The 23482-nt window shown below is 40.5% G+C and overlaps 1 protein-coding gene across 1 annotated transcript in view; it reads left to right on the top strand.

Moving 5' to 3' along the window:
- The window catches only part of LOC103200239 (gamma-secretase activating protein), a 111609-nt gene that overhangs the window by 62598 nt on the left and 25529 nt on the right, over window positions 1-23482 (top strand). Inside the window, exons 17-22 of the mRNA XM_007944677.2 lie at window positions 2197-2266; window positions 3428-3510; window positions 10142-10195; window positions 18740-18868; window positions 19683-19741; window positions 20451-20482. Of these exons, the coding sequence (XP_007942868.1) occupies window positions 2197-2266; window positions 3428-3510; window positions 10142-10195; window positions 18740-18868; window positions 19683-19741; window positions 20451-20482 (427 nt within the window). The remainder of the gene's footprint in view (window positions 1-2196; window positions 2267-3427; window positions 3511-10141; window positions 10196-18739; window positions 18869-19682; window positions 19742-20450; window positions 20483-23482) is intronic.

Below are 23482 nucleotides of genomic sequence, written 5' to 3'. Positions count from 1 at the left end.
TCTGTCCTTTTGAGTGCTCTTTTCTTACTGTGAATAATATTTAGCCACATCTGTAATATTCCAAAGAAGTACTCAGCAAATAATGAGTTTCTCAAATTTCCTACTTTTTCTCCTGGTCTGCATTCAGTGTATGCCATCAAAAGGACTAAAATGTGGTGGCAGGCATTCATTACTTATATCAGTACAAATACTTTATATTTGAATTACACATAATAGCTTACAAAGTATTTCAGATACTCACTGTTGTGTAATTTTTACAGTAGCCTTGTGAAGTCCCAGAAATTCTCTTATCAAACTTGATTGGGACAAATGGGTCATTGATTAACTGAAAAACAAAAGGCCATTTTAAGCATTTTATTTTGACCTAAAACACATAAATGTACATTTATTCACCTATCTTTTGATGTAGAGAAAGGCTCTTTGAGTGTGTGTGCATCAGTTGACTGTAGTTCAAAATTGTTTTTCTTGCATAAAACCACTAGTAAAGTATTATTTCTGACTTCCTGTTACTTCTTCATTTTCATTTTTAAGGAGAATGATCATTTAAAAACCCTTCCAAAGCAATCTCTATATAGGATCTCTGTAGACTCTGACATTTTTTCCCCAATCTTTTTCAGTTGTCTCACCTACACCTTTTTTTTTTTGGTTAAGTTTTCTTTAGAGACATACCTTCATTGGTTCTGTCCAAAGTATTCAATTTATACTTTATTGACCCCAAAAATAGTTTCTCTTGCATGTTTTATTTATTTATAGTAATGTTTTTATCAAATTCCCTAATTGTGAAAATTAATACGACTAGCATAAACTTGTCTGGGAATAGAAACAGCTTATTGGCAGGAACAGAAAAATGATGGTCTTGGTCAGTACCAGATTCGGAGAATGAGGTGCTTTATTTCCCCAGGATTGATTTAGAGATTTGTTGATAGAACAAGGATTTCCCCCTCTTAAGTGAGCCCTGGTGGCACAAAGGTTATGTGTTTAGAACCCACTAGCTGCTTCAAGGGAGAAAAGACCTGGCAGCCAACTCCTGGAAAGATTACAGCCTAGGAAATCCTATGAGACAGTTCTAGTCTGTTCTATAGGGTCACTATGAGTCGGAAGATTTCATTTCCCATGGCTCCACAGTCAGTGCCCATGGAAGCAGCAGTCAAGCAATCAAAGGACATATTGCACTGGGCAAATCTGCTGTTAACAGACCTCTTTAAAGTATTAAAAAGCAAAGACATCACTTTGAAGATAAATGTGTGCCTGACCCAAGCCGTGGTCTTTTCAAGAGCCTCCTGTACATGTGAAAGCTGGACAGTAAGGAAGACAGGAAGGACTGATGCATTTGAATTGTGGTGTTGGTGAAGGATGTTGAAAATAACTGTGGACAGCAAGAAGAATGAACAAATATCTCTTGGAGGAAGTGCAGCTGGAATGCTCATTAGAAGTGAGGATGACTAGACTTTTCACTCATACTGTGGCCATGTAATCAGAAAATGTCCCTGGAGAAGGATATCATATTTGGTAAAGTAGAGGGTCAATGAAAAAGGGAACACTGTCAGGGAGATGGATTGACATGGTAGCTGCAATGATTGGCTCAAGCATAACAGTGATTGTGAGGATGGCGCAGGATGGAGCAGTATTTTGTTCTGTTGTATGTAGGGTTAGGGTTAGGGTTCTTGACGGCCCCTAACAACAGCAACGTAAGTCGGAATCAACTCGATGGTACACAGTAACAACAACAACAACAACCCCTCTTTTGGAGGGCAGTACAGTGATGCTCACACAGATTTAATGGTGTGACACTAATCACTGAGCTGGAATTCAAATACCTTGTCACCTGGACCCAAGCTTAGTGATTGGTTTTCGTGTTCTGCTGTGTCCTACAGTTCTAACTGCTGCATTACCATAACATGACCTCCTCTAGCAAACAAACAAACAAACAAATATTGGTTGAAGAAGATTTATTTGGCTCCCAGCCACGGGCATTTATTTTTAAAAATGTATACAAAAGGCCTCATTATAATACTGTTTTTACTCATACAGTCTTGCATTGTCTACCTTGAAAATAATGTAGAAGTGAGTGTACTCTTAGGTCAATCCAAGGTAGATATTTAATTAAAAAGAGTTACATATATTTGTACTTCTTTGGTGGTGGGGATTGTGGGGAGATCTAAATACCAACAAGTTCTGTCTTCTTACTTTTTGAAGATCATTCAGTGGATTTCTGAGAACATCTGTGCCCGCCATTCATTCGACCTCATTCAGGAATTTATAATCGGTAGGTGCTGCTGACATTGCATAGCCAGCTGGATCCTTGACCCTTCTGCCTGAGGGAAAGTCATACACTGATGATGCCTCCATCTGTCAAAATGCTGCTTAGGACCATCTTTTTTTTTTTTAATGTTACTGCAGTTAGCAGCTAATTAAATTTCATTCTCTTGTGGTTTTGTGAGAGGCAGTGGCTGTTAAGAAACTGATGAGATATAAAATGTGATCTTGATTCTGTAACCTTATTAGTGCTTTTTCAGTAAGATGTAACTTTATTAGCTCAGTTTTCTGTTGGCTGGTTCTATATAAAATGGTGTACAGGTATCCCAAACTGTTCAAAAGGTTGCTGTACACCACTTTGCTCTTACAAAAGACCTACATTAATACCGGTTTTTGCTAACCAAAAGAAATCCGAGGAGGATTTTTGCTTTTATGAAGAAAGGTGAAAGGTAAAACTAGCATTCAGCCTTTGTCTTGCAGTGAGCCATTAAAGAGGCAGCGTACATCCCAAGGGAAAGTGGCACTGTCCAGCACCTTCCCTGGGAATGACACTGTACATACATTATTTCCACTTTATATAGGCTGTGTATTTATCTTTCCATTCTGCTTTTATTTATGTGTTATTTTAGGTTTTATATGTTATTTGGTATGATTTGGTTAGTTATTTTTTGGCTCTGGGAATGGGCAACAATATTTCCCAAATAAATTAATAGTAATTGCTTCTTTGCTTTATGCCATTTCAGCTTACAAAAGGTTTCATAAAGAATGCTGTATTTTCAGGTAGTGGGTGGGGAGAAACCTGTAGTGTCATTTGGGTAGCTAAAAATTGCCAACTACATCTTTTGGAAATTTTTCCCATCATAAGAATGGAAAAATAAAAATGCAGAACTTGAACATCTTAGTGAGTAGTTAAAATCTCAGTATTTAACCTTTTGAGGATGATGAAGGAAAAGGCAATGAAAACTTTTGTTGGTTTGCTCATTTTTGGTGAATTACAGTGTTGACTGCCTTACTGTTGTTAATTTCAATTTTCTTGCTTTTTTAGAACTAAATATAAATTATACTTTGTCAAATATTTTTACAATTTAAGGATTTAGCAGCTATGGAGTCTTTTAAACTTACTCTTTTTATTAAACCATGCCTTTTTTTTTTCTTTCAAAAATGTACTCAGCTTCTTCATATTGGAGCATATATCCAGAGATGAGTAATGTAGATAAACTTCTGCCATATACCTCAGTGCTCACTTGGAATACAGTAAGTTAGCACTTTGTGCTGTGTATGCAGTTAAGATGGATTCATCACCGTGGGTCAGTTGTAGCACATTCCTGTCACCAAGTTGTGATTTCATTTCTGTGTTGATCTATAAGGAAGTAAATTGGAATTCTCTCTTTCTCTCTCTCTCTCTCTCTCTCTCTCACACACACACACACAAAGTGAATCCCCTACCTTTGGCCAAAGGTATATACACATATATACAAAGGTATGTTGTTGTTGTTGTGTGCCATAGAGTCAATTCCAATTCATAGTGACCCTATAGGACAGAATAGAACTTCCCCATAGGGTTTCCTTGGTGTAATCTTTCTGGGAGCAGATCCCCAGCTCTTTATTCTCTGGCAGAGCTGTGGGTGGGTTCCAACTGCTGACCTTTTGGTCAGGAGCTGAGCCCCTTGCCCATTGTACCACCAGGGCTTCTATACAAAGGTGCACAGACAGAACACAGTGGAATAGGAGAAAGTACAGGACATTTGTTTCTTTCTACCAGACAGAACTAAATATACATCATCTCCAAATGGTATTTTAATTCTTTTTAGTTGCTGGAGTGGATTTGAAAAAAACACCAGTTTCATTTTTTCCAGGATTTTGTAAATGATGAAAGGCTGGATCACTGCTCTTATTCTGAGCTGTTCTACTACTGTATAGATTCCAAACCAAATCAAACTCTACATGGAGTCGGATCCAACTCATAGCGACCCCTCCTTGCCTATCCAGGTGGTATCACTACAGAGGTAGATTGCCCAATCTTCCTTCCAAGGAGTGGCTGGTGTGTTTGAACCACCAGCCTTCTGGTTAGCAGTCATAACCTTAGGCACGAGGCCACCTTTTGTAAGTGATGACAGGCTGGATCACGGGTGTTACTCTGAGCCGTTCTACTACTGTACTACTGTGTAGATCAGCACCTTCATTTCTCCAGCCTCATAAAGAAAGTTGTAATGCTTCTAGAGCTTCAGGATCAAGTTAGCAATTTTAAACAAACTCACTCATAGGAAGTGTTTTCTTCCTATCAGTTCAGACTCCCTCCTTTTAAATTAGAAAGTGCTGAGCTCAGCCATTGTTTGTTTTCTCTTGAACATGGTGCAGTAAACCATGTTTTGTTGGAGCAGCCCATGAAAACCATGTATAAGGCTGCCTCTGACAAAGCTGCTCCTCTTCTGTCATGTTAGATGTTAGAACTGCAAAGTAGTTTTAAGGCAGAGTTTTGTGTTATTCATAGTTTTACAACAATTAGACATAAAAGAACTACTGAAATGGTAACCAACAAAGTCATGTGCTTAAAAACAAGCAAACAAACAAAAAAAGGTGTCCAAAAAATAAATTTAAATAACCCAGACATAGAAAAAAGATATACTAGATAAATTACAACAGTTCCCATGTTGTATTTAGACTACTTCTAAATATAAACCCCAAACCAAACCCACTGCCATTGAGTTGATTCTGATTCATAGTGACCCCCATTGGGTTTCCAAGGCTGTAAATCTTTACAGAAGTAAATTGCCTCATTTTTCTCCCACAGAGCAGCTGGTGGGTTTGAACCACCTATCTTCTGGTTAGCAGGCAAATAAATGCCTTACCCACTACATCACCAGAGCTCCTTATTTTAGCCCTTAAAAAAGTAGTATCATGGTTTTTTTTTGAGGTACGATAAAGATCAAATTAATTTGTAAATTTTTGGTTCACACAATATTACTGTTTTGTTAAAGAGTCATTCCTTCTTATCTTTTGCTATTATAGTTACTGAACTTTTATGAAGTGTAAGGAAAGATCTAAGCTTATTCTTCTCCAGGCTGCTACTTTTGTCTTTAAAGACAATTGCGGCTGTACAGGCAGACACTGTGGTAATGTGGCAGGAAGTTTTCAGGTTAAACCACCTGGAGTCAGGAAATGCACATCTTGGCTTCCTTCCTCTACCACCCAACGCTGTTGTGCTATGTGTTAAAACGGCGTCCAGGAGGCAGGGCTGGGTCCACCAGTTCCCGGCATTGTGTTTAAAGATGGAGTACACGTTAATTGGGTGTCCTGTAAGTGTCATCCTGACAGGCAGTGCTTCACTTTTGTATTTCTCACGACTTTGTAGAGCAGAGGAGCTGTGTGGATATATACTGAGTTACACCAGGAAGTCCTGCAAGAAGTGTGGCATAATAAAAGTACAGCTATAACCACCGTGCACTGTGCTTATTTTAGCGTTTACCATGTCACTTTACACTTCCTGCAGTTAGAGTTGGTTACCTTAAAGGTCTCTTATAATTTTGAAATTCTATAAATCTATGCTTATCTTTAGTAATAAGGTAAATCATTTCCTTTTCATTTCATTGCTTTTAATGCTACATCTTTAATAAAATCTTAACCACAATAGAAACATTAGTTTCACACCTCTTCTGTATGGAGACAGATTATTTCTGTAAATAACTCCATTGGATCTTTTAAGATACTAGAAAGTACTGTGCCCTTACACATAAATGTAAGATAATCCTGAAGTATGTTTTGCAAACAGCCTTAGTTTGCTGATTTTGCTACTCTTAACCTAAAGTTATAGTGAAGTATCCTCCATATGTGACACTGATATGTGATGCACACTCAAAACCCAAACCCAGTGCCATCGAGTTGATTCTGACTCATAGTGACTCGGGGGGGGGGGCAGAGTAGAACTGTCCTACATGGTTTCAAAGGCTGTGAATCTTTAAGGAAGCAGATTGACACATCTTTCGTCTGCAGAGTGGCTGATGGCTTTGAATTGATGACCTTTTGGTTAGAAAATGAATGCTTTAACCAATGCACCACCAGAGCTCCTTAGTGAACCACACAATAGATCATTACTTAAATATATTAAAAGAGTTTCCCATTCAACAATTTATACACATTTTGTTTCATGACATTGGTTGCAATTCCCTCACTGTAACAGCATGCTTCTCATTTCTTACTTGGCTTCCCCGTTTCCATTTGCCCATCTCTCCTGCCTCTTCCTGCTTTCTGAACTTTGTTTTTGGCAAATGCTGCTTTTTTGTGGTCTCATTATTGATTGTTCTGAGGAGCATGTTCCTCATAGGTATTATTGTTCTCTTTATAGGCTTATCTGTTGTATGGCTGAAAGGTAATCTCTGGGAGTGGGTTCAGTTTCAGGTTTGAAGGGTATCTAAGGACCACAGTTTTGGAGTTCCACCAGTGTTTATCCGATCAATATGTCTGTTCATTTTTATGATTTTGAATTTTGTTGTACATTTTTCTCCTGTTCTGCCCAGGACCTTATGTTGGGAACCTGCTCAGAGTGGTCAATAGTGGTAGCTGGACTCCAGGCTAGTTGTTCATGTGGTCCGTTAGTCCTTTGGACTAATTGTTTCCTTGAATCTTTGATTTTTTTCCACTCTTCTTTTCTCCAGAGGGGCAGGGACCAATAGTTGTATCTTAGATGCCACTTGTAAGCTTTAAGACCCTAGTCGCTACTCACCAAAGTAGGATGTGGCACATGGTCTTTATGGACTGTGTTATGCCTGTTGATCTAAATGTCCCCTGAGACTATGGTCCTCACACAAATAGATTATTATTGCACATTTTGTACTGTCACATGGTGAACTCAGTTGCTTGAATGTTCTGAAAATTTATATCTCCTTCACTTTCCCTGTTTCACAGGCATATTGCAGATTTGTAAATTCCAGGTTATTTAAGATCGAACTAATTAACAGTTTTTATTTCTGCACAATACCTCTTAAACTATTTCTTCATATCTGATCTACTTTTTTAGTAAATGAAAGCTGAATTGCCTAGAAGAGAGCCTAATATATATAATTAACATAGAGACATGTTTTTCAAAATAACAGTGACTACACCACCAGAGCTCCCTTTTTGGTTAATGGGCAATTTTGGAAGTCTGTCCTTTATTTGAGAAGCCCTGGTGGCAGTGATTAAGCACCTTGCCGGTAATCCAAAGGCTGGTGGTTCAAACCCACCTGCCCTCCATGGGAGAGTGATGTGGCGGTCTGCTTCTGTAGAGATTTATAGCCTTGGAAACTGTACAGAGTAGTTGTTCTCTGTCCTATAGGGTCTGTAGGGTCACTATGAATCAGAATTGATGGTAAGGGGGTTGGTTTGTTTGGTTTGGTGGCATGAACAGTTAAGCACTCGGCTGCTAACTGGAAAGTTAGTGGTTCTACCCCACCCAGCAGCTCTGTGGGAGAAAGACCATCTGGTTCTGTAAAGATTACAGTCAAGAACACCCATAGGGCAGTTCTACTCTGTCACATAAGGTCTTTATGAGTTGAAATCATCATGACGGACCTAGCAATAGTAACAGCATCCTTTGTTTGAATTTCTGTTTTAATGCTGATTAGTTAACAGAACATCATCATTTGGACTTCCTGATATGAACTGCACACCTTCCCACCTGCCCTGGTGACAGTGCTGCACAAACTCTGGGAGCTCTTAGCTCTGAAATGATGGTGGAGGATGAGGTGCAGAAAGATGTTCCTCTAAAATCATGGGAGATCCAATTAACCTTGTTTCCTTACCAGTGAGGAGAGGCCAACTATAATACATTTAGAGTGAAAGAGAAAAAGAGGGAAGAAGGAATGCAGACAATGGAACATTTCCCCTTATTATTACATTTGATGGTACAAATGTAATCGGGCTCATTTGTTCTTTTTTTTTTTTTTTATTAGGATTTGGGTGAAGATTTACAGAGTAAATTCACTTTTCATACAGCAGTTCACATATACTTTGTCTCATGTCATTGACCAAAATTTACAATGCAGCAGCTCCCCTCCCACTTCCTCCCCACAGTCACCTCCTCCCAGTGTCCATCCCTTCATACTCTTCGAGAGGCCCATTGTCTGCCAACCCTGTATATGATCTTGGATACACTCTCCATTTAGACATACATAATTGTTTAGCTTGTTCACCCATCTATCCGTCCCTATACCCATGTTTGCTTTCATTGACAACTCAGTATTGTATTTACAAAGGGGTTCATATTTGTTGTTTGTACTGCCCATGTAACTCTCTCTGTCTTTCTCATCCTCAATGCTGCCATATTGGTCACTCACATTTGGTACATTGCCCTTCTCTTCACCCAAATCAATATTTATCTCTATCTATCTAACAGCATTCCCTCCCCTTCCCTCCCACCCCTGGTAACCAACAAAGAAAATGTCCTCCAATATATAAACCTTTCCTTAACTTTCACAATAATGGACTAATGCAATATTTGTCCTTTTGTGACTGACTTATTTCGCTCAGCATAATGTCCTCCAAGTTCATCCACGTTATGCGGTGTTTTGCAGATTCTACATTATTCTTTAGCATTGCATAGTATTCCATTGTGTGAATGTACCAAAGTTTGGTTATCCATTCCTCAGTTGTTGGACATCTAGGTTGTTTCCAAGTTTTGGCTATTGTAAATAGTGCTGCGATGAACATCGGCATGCATATATCTGTTCTTGTTATGGCTCTCACTTCTTTAGGGTATATACCTAGTAATGGGATGGCTGGGTCAAATGGTATTTGTATTTCCAACTTTTTAAGGAATTGCCATACTGCTTTCCAGAATGGTTGTACCATTTTACAGTCCCACCAGCAGTGTATGAGAGTCCCAATCTCTCCACAACCTCGCCAGCATTTGTTATTTTCTGTCTTGTTGAACTTTGCTACTAGTGCTGGAGCAAGATGGTATCTCATTGTTGTTTTGATTTGCATCTCTCTAATAGCTAATGATCGTGAGCATTTCTTCATGTTTGTTGGCCGCTTGAATATCCTCCTTGGTGAAGTGTCTATTCATGTCTTCTGCCCATTTTTTAATTGGATTGTTTGTCTTTTTGTTATTGAGGTGTTGGAGTGTTCTATAAATTCTAGAGATAAGTCCCTTGTCAGATATGTTATTACCAAATATTTTTTCCCAATCTGTAGGTTCTCTTTTGACTCTTTTGGAGAAGTCTTTGGAAGCACATAAACATTTAATTTTTAGAAGGTCCCAATCATCTGGCTTCTCTTCTGCTGTTGGTGCATTTTGAATTATGCTTGGTAGTCTATTTATACCAAATATTAGGGCCCTTAAGTTTGAGCCTAAATTTTCCTTGAGAAACTGTATAGTTCTAGGTTTCACATTTAAGTCTTTGATCCATCTGGAGTTTGTTTTTGTGTGTGGTGTGAGGTACAGATCTTGTTTCATTTTTCTGCAAATGGATCTCCAGTTTTGCCAGCACCATTTATTAAACAAACATTCTCTTCCCCATTTAATGGATTTGGGGCCTTTGTCAAAGATCAGCTGACTATAGGTCGATGGATCTGGGCTCATTTGTTCTTAAATGGAAATGTGTAAAAACTATACTACTAGCTCTGTATATCTTCCTGATGGAGTCTCTTTCCTTTGCATCCTGTCATTTATTTTAATCATGACTTTAAAGAGTCTTTCCTTTCCTGGGGAAGAGATAGCCTGCATGCATTCGGTGTTATTTATATACCTTGTGATTTATTTAAAGCAGAGGTCACCAAACTGGAAACTGCTCTCTGGGAGGGCTGCCATCAGCTTTTGTCTATGGGTAAAACACTTCCTGAAGGTCTTAGCCTGTGGTTGTTGATGCAGTTAGCATGTTGTGTGTGTGTGTGTGTTTCCTCACCATAGGAAATTCCAGGACTAACCCTTGTGACAGAAGACATCACGTTGCCTCTTATGAAGGTAAGTCCCTTATGGTGAGAGACAAAAACCCAGACATGCATGGCTTCCTTGCTTGCCTCTACACTCAACCCGGAGGTAAACTGTGGCCCTGAGTTTTGTGAGTTACAAAAGGGATTGCAAACGCCAGGGGAGGATTGGAGTCAGGGGTCAGGGTTGGTTCTCTAGAGAATCGTTCCTAAGTGGGTGAGTGGCCACTATGTGAGTGCCTGCATGGTTAATGTGTTTGACTGCTAATCAAAAAGTCAGTGTCTTGAGTCTACCTAGGGCTGCCTCAGCAGAAAGCCCTGGTGATCTTACATCTGAAAAGTCAGCCATTGAAAATGCCATGGAGCACGGTTCCACTCTAACTGCATGGGGTTGCCGTGGATCAGAATGAGCTCGACAGCAACTGTTTTAGTTCTGGTTTTACTGACTGAATATGATATTATGGCCATTCTTAAGAATGTTCTTTGGCATTTTCTGGAGATAGGAGAAAATTACAGGGTTCCACTTAAACCATACAAACTACTACTTGCCACTGTCCCTCAAACCAGTCTGTGCTAGAAATCTTGTAAATCATCTTTAGAGGGCCTGGTAGGTGTGTTTACTTCATTTGTGCTGTCACTCCCACAGCACACACATACCCTGCACACGCATGCATGCACACATACAGACACATGCACTCATAGGCATCGATCTGAAAGCCATTCAGTAACCTGGGTTGGGATTATCTAATTTCCTTCTGGTTCTAAGAATAGCTTTTCTGTTTCCCAAGAATGACTTGTATTGGTTCACTATGTGGTCTCAGTCAAGCTTCTGCACACCTTCTTCCTGCCCACTGAGCTGTAGTTACTAGTGTTTTTCTGCAGTCTGGTGGTTTCAGAAGAGTTTGTGAGCACAATAGGGAGAACAGGGTGGTGTGGGGTTAGTAGAGAAGAATACGTGTGTAGTTAAAAAAGGGGAGTATTTGAGCATAGCTTTCTTGAAGCGCCTTTGTTGTTTCTGGCACTACCTTCTGTTAATTATAGCTTGGTGTGTACTGGGAAATCTCAACGTTTGTCAGCAGACAGCTCCCTGTGCTGCTTGCCTTTTATTTACATTCGATTTCTTTGGACATATGGAGGCCAGGCCTGGATGCTGGGGGAAGCCGTGGGCATTTGAGGTCACAGAGATGCATTGGGGGTGAGAGAAGGCAGATGGCAGGGATTAGTAGTCTGGATTTTGATCCCTGGGGAGTCCCGTACAGATACATGGATAAGCCATGTTTCTAGACAAAAGTGTCGGACCACAGTGAAGATCTACTAAAGTAGTAAGATGAAGGGGATATGAAGCGTTTTAATAATAGTTTAAAAGCTTCTTATTAAAAGAATCCTTTCATTTTATCATTTCTGCTTTTATCACTGTCCCTGCCAGACCCATAATATATTTAATGGATAAATAGCAAACTAGTGAAGAAACTTTTAAGAAATGTCACCCACAGTTCTACAGTTCCTGGCATGTGAACTATCTGTCTTCCCCCATTTCCTTTTGGTCTTTGTCATAGGTATGTATATTTTACCTAGCTGTAGTTGTGATCTAGAGATATTTAATAAAAGTATAAATTATAATATATCAAATAGCTGTAATGTCAGTCATGTGTCTGCATAGACTTTGCAATTATGATTTCTAATCTCTGCATAGGATTTCACTGTGTGTACTGCTAGGACTGGCCTTGGCCTTAGGAGAGGATAGCAATGGGTTTGGTTTGACCAGAGTCCTCCACCCCCACCCCCACCCCGACCCCACCCCACTCCATCCCCTCCCAATCACTCAGCACAGTACCTAATCAGTACCTTCTAGCTCACAGGACACCTGATCTTGATACCTTTTCCCATCATTGCTTGCATCAAGTCATTCACTTTAAGCTTCTGCCTTTGCCTTTGACCTACTTCTTCTACCCCAAGTCCCAGCTTAATTAGTTTGTGATGGACCCAGTTGCAGTGGCACATCTCACTCCCTGCTCCTCCCCCCCAGCCCCAGTTAGGTGGCTGTTCTTGCCATGCCTATTTGCTAACGTTGGCTGTGACTACTCATGACCTGAATTGCAAGTTACCTTTAGAAAGTGTGATTGCTGCCAGACTCCTTCCTTGTGGCCCGCAGCACCCCTGTTGATGCTGACCACATTTGCTTTGATCCTGCTCTGTAAGGAGTTAGGGTAGGTAAGGGCAAAATGAAACTAGCAATGCCCTTTCCTCCGGCTCACTCTGCAAATAATTTTAATGTGAAGTGGAGCACTTTACAAATGTTTAATTATGAAAATGTTAGAGTGAGTAAACCACTTAGATTAGAAGAGTGTCACCTGAAAGACAAAAATCATTCTCACTCATAAAATGATTTCCCGAAGCATTAAAGTTAAGCAACAAGCAGACAGAAGCAGAGTACTTGAATTAATAGGAATGTCATCAAGAGCAATCTTCTGAAGCACAGTTTTATCCCTTCAGAAAGCATGAGTTGCCCTGGGGAAGTGGCCGCCCTTGATTTTTTACTGAGAAGAGAACCATGAAGACTTCCAACCAAGGAAGCATTAAGAATTAAAATAAACAATAGAAACAATAACTTACTTGAATCTAAAGATAAAAGTTGAAGGAGCATGCTGTGAATTGGGAAATGGAGCATTTTTCCCCAGAGTATTTAAGTCAAACACCTTTAGTGTATTGAATCACTTGTTTAGAGATTATTAGCTACCTGACCCAGAAATTGAGAAGGTGAGAAAAACTTAAAGCCCTGCCCCACTTATGGCCACGCAGAAACCCCTGTGTTTCTGCAAATGTCTATTAGGATCTCAGTGCCCCTGAGCAATCAGGAAAAGGGTGAGTGATACCTGAGCTCTTCCCCATTCAGAGACTTATTTATTTAACTATTTGTTCACATAAAAAATGTCATCAATGTCCCTGAGCTGTAACTGTGGACATTGTTATGTTGGTAGATGTCTTGCTGTGTATGTCTTCACCACAATAAAAGTATATTAAAAAAATTAAAAAGTACTGTGAACTGGGAAGGCATGAGTATAATTAATTACTTAGTGAAGCACAAAAGACACTATTTTCCTTGATCCCTCTAATACAGATGACCACCATCACTTACTGTTAGAAATCATAACTATCAACATAATCATGATGTACTAGCTTACAGTTTTTAAAATTAGAATTGTGGCTTTCACAAAGATTTAGCATCACCAGAAATGTCAGTTAATTATGTGGGAAATAGTGATAGATTTTCCAAAGTTTAGCTTGTACATACATTTTTCTGGGACTGTGGGTTCAATTAATACTCTAAAGCATTGCAAAGAAACACGGCTTAGTAGAAATAACATCATTCTGGTGGATTCATTCCTTTAGAGCTGCAGGAACCTTCAGTCTACGTCCCAGATGGTGAAATTGGGGGACACCAGCTACTAGGCAACCCACCAGCCACTCCTCGGAAGGAAGGTTTGGCAATCTACTTCCATAGTGATACTGCCTCAGAAACCCAAGGAGGGGTCACTATGACTCGCATCCGACTTGATGGCACATAACAACAACAAGAAGCTACTGGGCTGTGCTGTTCCTGTTTATAGTTTTGTTTGAGGACAGAGTGTTTAATTCCTAAGGTTGAGAGGAGGGAGTTATCTTAGCATTGTGAGATAGAATAATTTGTCATATTTAGTGACTTCATTTTTAAAAATCCATCCCATTAAAAATGGCTAACAGAACTACCTCATTGGACAATGAAGGGGGGTTTTTGCTAAATGTTAGGGAAGAAAGAAATCCATTTATAAACAGGAGACTTTGCACTTGACAGTGTGCAATCCCCTTAGCAGGCAGGCTCAAGAGTTCCCAGGCTTTGATCCTGCCCACCATGGGTATTCTTGTTCAGAACATCTTAACTTAGGTGTATAGCTAGTTTTCTGGACAACAGTTAATGTGCTCATTGCTAATTGAAAGGTTGAAGTTCCAGTCTACCCAAAGGTGCCTTGGAAGAAAAATCAGCCATCAAAAATGCTATGGCACACAGCTGTAGTGTGACACACATAATGTCATCATGGGTTGGAATTGACTGGTTTTGCTTGTGTGTGTGTGTGCTGGAGACAATGGGTTGCAGTATTTCTTTGGCCTGCAAGTAAAAGCCAATCTGGGGATGGAATCCACTGAAGAGCCAAATTGTATTGATGCTTTAGTTCTATTAGTTCAGTGCTGGCACACAGAGTAAAGAGTTTTCTTCAAGTTGGTTTCCTCCCCTATAAGAAGATGCTGGTTAATCAGCAGAAGTAGAACCAAAGCCAGCAGGCCTTTTAGAAATGAAAGGCAGATGTATTTTCCTGGCAGTAATTTGCAGATGAGTGAGTGCCACAGTGCTTTTTTTTTTTTTTTTTAAAGAGATCATCTGGCAATCCAAGTCCTAAATAAAAAACAGTTCCTTAATATGGAACCCTTTGTTCCTTTGTTAATTCATATTTGTAGTAAACTGCAGTTGGTAACTGTTGCTTGTCCCTCTAAATGACCAAATGAGATTATTTCTGAAGAAGAGACTTGAAATAATTTTTCTTCTTTCAAATTCAAAATTTGAAACTCCACTTTTTGCAGAAAAATGTCTCTAGGCGATTCCTTAAATATCTGATTGCTTCCAATACCAGAAAATCCATTGCCGTTGGATTGATTCTGATTCCTATTGACTCTAGAGGATGGAGTGTTTCCAACAGGGTTTTGAACCAGTTCATTCTGGTTTGACCCCTTGCTGAGAATTTGCATTTGTACCCCAGATATACTGAATTAGAATATAGAATTTAACAATATCCCCTGGTGATTCTTCACTTTGGTGAAGATTTACAAGGCCATAAATCTTTATGGAAGGAAACTGCCACATCTTTCTACCACGGAGCAGCTGGTGGGTTTCAGCTGCCAGTCTTTTGGTTAATAGCCAAGAGCTTACCTGCTGTGCCACCATGGCTCCTGATCTAACACCAGAGTCTCCTATAAAAGATAAGTTTGTGGTTGTTTTTTTTTCATAAAGCATTATTTAATATATTACTTACAAAGTATATTATTGTAAGCATCACAAGTTTTTTTCTAAGTACCTGGCAAGGTGATTCTTGGCTTCATGGCTTCCACTTTACACTGTTGCTGTTCCTGGATGAGGACAGTACTCACCCATGTTCCATAAGGACTAGTTGACTGATTCTGAGGAAGAATTGTCTGTGTACTGAGGACCAGCCTTGGGCATAGTTGGTGAGGTGGTTTGCTTTGGCTGTTAGGATGTGATTGTATGGGTTACATCCTCCTCTCCTCATACTAGGTTACAACATCTCAGATTTTATCTTGGAGCCACTTTTATTCTCTGGGTTAACATCATGCTGGTGTTAATTTAGCATTTAAGATTCTTGCAGAGGCACCTTAAACCACCTCTTTAAACTTACCTCCTATTTAACAACACAATCACAAGTCTTCAGATAGGCAAGTACTTCATTAGCTTTTAAACAAGAGGTGTAGATTGAGCAACACATTAGATGGTGGGAGGGAGATTGACATTGCTTGGCCATGCTCAAGCAGTATTCAGCCCTAGCTGGACATTGGGATCACCAGGAGGAACTTCTAAAACTCAAGAGGCTCAGGTCCATCCAATTAAATCTCTAGGCATGAGACCCAAACCCACTGCCACCGAGTTGATTCTGACTCCTAGTGACTCTATACGGCAGATTAGAACTGCCCTATAGGGCTTCCAAGGCTGTAAATCTTTAGGGGAGCAGACTAGCCCCATTTATTTCCTGTGGAGTAGCGGGTAGGTTCAAACCACCGACCTTTTGGATAGTAGCTGAATGCTTTAACCACTGCACCACCAGAGCTCCTTGGATGAGACCTAGATCTAAGTTTTTTCAAACCTCTTCAAGTGGTTGCAATGGGCAGCCAAGGTGGGGAATCACACATTAGAGGTGGATATCTTCACCATGGAGTATGAATGAGCTGCTAACAGTTGTTTTCTCTGATCTCTCTAATGCTACCCCTCTGATCGAAACCCACAATCCTCAATATCCTTCACTCAGAGGATGCACCCTCCTTAGCCTTCACTCAAATCCTGTTTCATCTTTTGGGCCCAGGCTCCCAAAAAGACTCCCCGATTTACAATGATCTCTCTGAATCTATAACTTAAAGAAAAATTCATCACTTATCTAAAACCAAACTAAACTCACAGCTGTTGAGTCAGATCCGACTCATAGTGACCCCTCCTTGGGTTTCTGAGGCAATATCAACAGAAATAGATTGCCCAATCTTCCTTTCCAAGAGTGGCTGGTGGGTTTGAACTGCTAGCCTTCTGGTAAGTAGTCAAATGCCTTAGGCACTATGGTACCAGAGCTCCTTATCACTTATCTAAGAGGCCACTAATTGTTTTTATCAGTATACTCTTAATATCTGTATCATAACATCCAGGCCTGTGAGTTGAAATGAAAATATTTCTGGGACATTTAGCTAACAGGTCTTCTTACTTAAAAGTAAGGAGTTGTTTGTGAACTCAAATTGTTTTCTTTCTGAGTCAGTGGTTTTGGACTTCTTTGGACCATGGATTCCTTTGAAAATCCGGTGCAGGCTGTAAACCTTTTCAGAAAAAATGCCCATGTAAAGCACATTCAGTTTAACGTATGAACAGTGGGTTCTGGAGTCCCTTTGAGTCTGTTAGGATGGGATTGTGTGGTAAGAACTGTGCTTTATCTGGTTTTTTTCAGCTGAAAAAAGGTTATGAGGAATAGGGGAGTGAGGAGAAAGAAGGTATTTTGGGAGAAATTTTTTCTTAGGCACCACAGTGTGAGTGTGTCAGTTGGTATCTGACAGTGGGATGGCACTTGGCCTGAGGGGAAGGTTGAGACAGCAACTGGAAAGGCACCAGCGACCTTCCCTCCTCTCTCTTGTCCTGGGCAAGGCTTGGATAGACTGTGTCCTGAGACTCCCATGGCAACCCCCTCCCCCCAAAACAACAACAACAATGACAACAAAAAACACCCACCGAACCTGACCCATTGCCATCAAGTTAATTCCAACTCATGGCTACTCCATGTGTTTGGCAAAATAGGCACAGTTAATAGCTGAAATGGCCACTAGATGTCAGTAAAACACCAATTAGTAGTTACCCAATGTTAGCATTCAATTACCTTGAGCCCAAATATAAAATAGCAAGAAAGCTATAGTGAGTCCTCTCAGGAACCTGTTTCTGCCAAATGTTTGCAAGGTTATTTAAATTTTTTTTTCAATGCAAAGAAGGCCAAAGGGTGGTTAAAAGTCCATTTCTTATAAATAAATGGAAAGGGAAAGCAAAGGTGAGTGAGGTAGGTAGAGCAGGGAGTAAGACCTGACTCCAGTGTCCCTATTTCCCCTGGAGAGGACACTTTCTTGGAAAATGTTTTTCTTGCCTCCGGGAGAAGAGATGTTGGCTGGACAGGCATTTCAGCCTTCTAAAAGAGCAAGTTGTAATATTATTATGTAACTCATTTTACTGATAATCCAAAATCCATTTTGAACCAAATATCACTGAACCTTCAATAAGAATTTGGATAATATTATAGTAAATTACCATAACATGACCAACTAAAGAGAAGAGGGGAAGGGAAGGAATGACTTTATTGAGTACTTACTGTACAAAATACTAGCGTGTTTATGACTTAAGTGCTACTATCTAACTTAAGGTTATTTTTTAATTGAGGAGTATTTTATTTAGAAACTCTTTTGTCTTGCAATACAGCCAAGTCAACCACACAGGAGGCATTAGCTCACTTCAGTTTATGGCCACACATTGTACTCCTGGCCCCAGTCAGATCCTTTATAAATACACATATTTTGGCAAGAATGTATGTATCATAAATCTGTCTTCACTGATTTTTAAAAACACAACTGTGTCAGTTATAGTCTTTGACTATATTAAAAATATATTAACATTGTTTTGTATTATTTTTAAATGATATAATAGATAATTCTTGCTTCAGGGTAGTACAATTATGTCAATAATTCAAAGACCTAAATAGAACTGTTGCTGCTTTCTGTTTTGAATATTTGACAACTGAATGTGAAACAAGTTCATTTCACCTTTTTAATTACTTAGGTTTTTAAAAAATATATCCTTGGGAGTAAATAAACTTAGTGGGGAAAATAAGCCTACCCTGTGTGTCCCAAATTTTATGAACATTCTCTGACTGAACATGGCATTGTTGACACAAGCTAGGTCAGAAAGATGGTTCTTTGGGGAGGAAATGAGTTGGTATGTTTCATATAGGCTTCCTTTTAGCCTTAACCCAGGGGTAGGGGTTGTGATACTAGTTTCGGGAAGTGAGCAACAATTCTCTGTGTTGTAAAAGAGGGCTAGAAAATAAAGTGGGGAAGCCAAGACTCCTTAAGATTGGCACTAGAATGGCATCTCTTTGAAGTATTCACCTCAGAAACGTTGCCATGTAAGAGCTGTGGAAGTAAAGTGGACCCAGCTTTCCAGCAAGGCTTGCATGATCCTTGCTGGGTAGTTTGAGCCACCACACCTTTTACTCCAGATCACTGATGCTTTGGTCTCCTACAGGTGCATAGCTTTAAGGGCTACTGGGAAAAACTGAACTACAACCTAGAATTTGTGAAGTATGCCAAGCCACACATCCGCTATAACAACAACGTGATCAGGAGAGAGTGGAACAGCCTGATCTCGGAAGAGGTATGTGTAGGGTTTAGAACGAAGCAAGAAGCAAAAGCTTTGCGCGCTATCAGATGCAGGTGTTCCCCTAAAGCATAAGGGCAGTGCACATTTCAGCAATCTTCCCAACAGGCAGGCATTTTTACATTCTTGTTACTGACCTCTCAGAAGGTAGACAGAGGCCCTTCTATGATCTCTATCTGTTCTCCCAAGGAGAGAAGGTGAAAAACGGAAAGGCAGAGAGGTTTAGGGACAACACAGCATATTCACAGTAGAAATAGGATTATTTTCTAGGTCTCAAATGTGTTCTTTCATTACTTGTATAATTAAAAATTGGTTTTAAAAAAAATCTTAGGTGTTCTCAAATTAGTGGTTTCTAGGGCTGAGGGATGGCCTAGGGGTGAATGGGGTGAGTGTGAGTCTACAGGAGTAGCAGAAGGGGGGAGATTATTTGTGGTGATGGGATAGTTCCATAACTTGATTGTGGTGGTAGTTACGGAATCTACATATATGATCCAATGGTACTGAACTATGCACACGTATTGTATGGATGCCAATTTTCTGATTTTGATATTGTACTATAGTTAAGATATGACCATTGGGGAAGACTGGGTGAAGGGCATTTGGGATCTCTCTGTACTATTTTTGACACCTCTTGTTAATCTATATTTGTTTCAGAATAAAAAGTTTAAAAATTGTTTTAAAATCTAGGTGTTCTGATTATCTGGAAAGTACATTTTTTCATTCTGAAGCTCTTAACTAGATTGCATTATGTCCTTCATATGAAAAATGTCACCTACAAATCTACCTTTCACACACATGTTCTTACCCCTAGAAAACAGGAAAAAGGAGATCCACACCATATTTGAGGACTATTCTTGATAATGCAATAAAGTAAGTAAAATGAAAGCTTATGACATCTCTGAGGTTGTTATCTTTTATAATTACCTTGTTGGCTACCCTCCCTTTCATGGAGTAGCTTAGTTTTGTTGTGTATCCTCCCCAAACTGTTGCTCTCAGCTTAATGACTGCAGCCACTGCTGCCCTGTTCAGGATTGGCCTCTGTGTTCTTCAGGGGTTGTAGTGAGGAAAAGAGGGACTGTCCGTGAGGGGAGAAGTTCATATTTTAAACCTTACGGACCTCTACCCTGCACGGGATGATTTACAATAGTTCAGTGGTTAAAAAAAAAAAAAAAAAAAAACCAGTTTTAGGGAAGACAGACAATAGGCTGATTTAAAAAAATGGACTTTTTAACTTGCTCTTATTTTGAAAGCCTATTTTCTGGATAGATAAATCATCTAGAGCTAGGCCCCATTCCAACCTCTGTTCTATTTCTGTTCCCATTATGCCCAATAACTGAGAGCTGCAATTGTTCTAAATTTGTGCCGTCGTTAGCACTAAAGAGTTTTAAGATTTTATAATTACCTAATGTGGCTTTTGCCAAGTTGATTAAAATTTTTGAGGTTTTTAATGGCCTAAGAACAGTTTCGGCAGTGGTTTTATAGGTGTTTAAAGGAGGATATTTTGTATGGTTTTGTGGCATTGATTTTTTTTTTTAAATAATACTTCCTGTGTAAATAACATTGACTAATTTCTTTGTAGGGTGATTTCTAACCTAAAAGCAAGGAATTCGGGTAAGGAAAGACCTGTTGTAAAGCCTTCTAGTTTCAGTCAGTGTTTTGCTTTTAACACTGTTCTTCCTACCAGTGTGGGTTGGGGAGAAACTCACTTCCAATAGATGAAGTAGCAGCACCCTCAGTATTTTCCTGTTAAAGTGACCACAAAGCTCTTTCCATGTCTGTCTTGGCACCAAGGCCTCAGGGAAAGCCACTAAATGTGCTTTTGCTGGCGGAGTCCCTGGGTGCTGGCTCTCTGGTTCTCATTATTTCTCCTTCAATAGTTGGTCTATGTAGCGTGCCCTCTGGCTATACCCACAGAACCGTGAGCTTTGGCAACTCCCTTGGCCTGGAGCTACTTTCTCTCTAGCTCTCTGATCATACAGGGTATTTGTCTTGTATGCTTCTTTCTGTTTGCTTGAAATCTGGGCAGGCATCAGGCTAGGTCCTAGAAATACAAAGATGAGAAACCTGCAGGGAGCAGTGTGGTTAGGGGAAGCACATGGGCTTGGGAGTCAGAAAGAACTGGACTGAAATTCCAGCTCAACCATGTGCTCTTGGGCAAGTCATTTATCCCCTTTGTGTACCGTCTTCCTCAGGGCTAGAGTGAGGAGAAAATGAGAGTGAACAGGGCAATGTATATAGCACATAGCACAGTGCTTGGGGCATGTGAGGCAGCGGCTTTATCACTGATGCGTGAGGAAGATATCTTAATATATAATTTCAAAATGAAGTGACAGGTGTTACTCCAGGATGCAGGAGGTGTGGGGGTGCTTGGGGGGGGGAGGTCAACAGAGGTTTCCCAGAGGGGCTGATGTCTGAATTAAGTACTACCCAGGTGAGACTAGGAGAAGGGCCGGCTGAGCATATTCAGGTATGAGCCTTTTTGTGGTTGTCAGTGGAACTCATGTGTTTTTGATGCCTTGTAAAGGTCAGCCTTCATTTTTTTTTTTTTTTAAAGCTGTTGTTTTTATATCTCACTTCTATTTTGTGGGTGAGTGATCATATGGAAATGATTTTATATAGTACAATGCTGCACATACCACAGCTGCGCGCACAGCCACACAGGAGCCACGATGGTGAGCTTGTCTTCCTGCACTGGCCATTAGACCCCAGCCTCACTGAACAGCCCCATGGGAACCGGACTCCGTGGTGCAGAGCCTGAGCCCGTTCCTAGGCCTGTACACCAGATGGGCATGAATGTGTGATGAGGGTCACCTGTGTTGGTAGGGTTTTTATGGGTAGTGTTTAATATGGGTAATGTTGCTGGTCTGGTTGAGTTTTTGTTGTGTCCACCTCTCCTGCCCCCACTTACAAAGCTACCTCTGCAGCTGTATGCCAGGCCTGTTTCTACCTTATTATTGGTCATTCTCTTTTAATGCATGTTAAGAAACTTTTGCCCTTCCTCCCATGTGCTTTGCTTGTACTAGTTGCCCATGAAGAGAACTATTCCTGCCAGAAATGGAACATTCTAGATGAAACTCAGGGCTGCTGGAAACCCTATGGGGTAGTTCCACTCTGTCCTGTAGGTTCGCTATGAGTTGGAATCAACTTGATGGCAGTGGATTTTGTTTTGTTGGCTCAAGTCTTGAATCGTTTCATCTTAATCTTCAGGGTTGTGAAGGATGTAGATAGGATTTATCCTGAGGAGTGAAAAGATATCCATGCCCTTTCAGAAGGACTCATCAGATCACTGACCAAGGTGGCCCTGCCCTTTTGACCAAGTCATTGGGCAAGTCATTTATCCACCTTGTGCACTGCCCTCCTCAGGGCTAAAGTGAGGAGAAAATGTGAGTAAACAGGGCAGTGTACATAACACATGACACAGTACTTGGGACATGTGAGGCAGTGGCTTTATCACTGATGTATGAGGAAGATATCTTAACATATAATTTCAAAATGAAGTAGCAGGTGTTATTCCAGGATGCAGGAGGTGTGGGGGTGCTGGGAGAGGAAGGGGGGTCCGCAGAGGTTTCCCAGAGGGGCTGACGTCTGAGTCAGCACGAGCCTCAGCCATCTGGGAGCAGAAGAGCAGGAATGAGTGTTAGGGCAGATCCCAGAAGGACACCTGTGTTTGCCCCTTGAACTTTTCTAAAAATACCAAACCAGTGGATATCAAGTTGGCTTCAACTCATGGCAACTCTGTTGTTAGATGCTGTTTAGTCGATTTCAACTTACACTAACCCCATGTGACAGAGTAGATCTGCCTCATAGGGTTTTCCAGGCTGTAGTCTTTATGGCAACAGATGCCAGGTGGTTCTTTGGCAGAGCCACTGGGTGAGTTTGAACTGCCAACCTTTTGGTTAGCAGCTGAGCACTTAACCATTGTGCCAGTAGGGCTCCTTATGGCAACCCTGTTGTTATTGAGTATCATTGAGTTGATTCCCACTTAATAGCAACCCTATATGATAGAGTAGAACTGCCCTATAGGGTTTCCTGGGCTTTAATTGTTTTCGTTTGGTTTTAATGTTTACAATAACAGATCATCAGGTCTTTCTTCCTGTGGAGCCAATGGGTAGGTTTGAACCACTGAAGGTTTGGCTAGCTGCTGAGTGCTTAAATCTTTATGGAAGCAGACTGCCACATCTTTTTCCCATGAAGCAGCCGATGGGTTCAAATTGCCGACCTTTTGGTTAGCAGCTAAGCACTTAACCACCGTGTGACAGGGCTCCTTATAGCAAAAAAAAAACAAAAAAAAAACAACCCACTGCCATTGAGTCGATTCTATCTCATAGAGAGCCTATAGGACAGAGTAGAACTGCTCTGTGGGGTTTCCAAGGCTATAGATCTTTACAGAAGCAGACTGCCTCATCTGTCTCCAGTGGAGTGGCTGGTGGATTCCAATCACCAACCTTTTAGTTGTCAGCCGAGTGTTTTAACCACTGTGCCACCAGAACTCCTCATGGCAACCCTGTTTGTTGTTATTATGTGCCGTCAAGTTGGACCCGACTCATAGCAAGCCCTCCTTGCGTTTCCGAGGCAGCATCACTACGGAAGTAGATTGCCCCATCTTCCTTC

Source organism: Orycteropus afer, unplaced genomic scaffold (genome assembly GCF_000298275.1).
Source record: "Orycteropus afer afer isolate SDZICR_OR568_19922 unplaced genomic scaffold, OryAfe1.0 scaffold00007, whole genome shotgun sequence".
Taxonomy (NCBI): domain Eukaryota; kingdom Metazoa; phylum Chordata; class Mammalia; order Tubulidentata; family Orycteropodidae; genus Orycteropus; species Orycteropus afer.
This window is presented reverse-complemented; position numbering and strand designations above follow the sequence as displayed.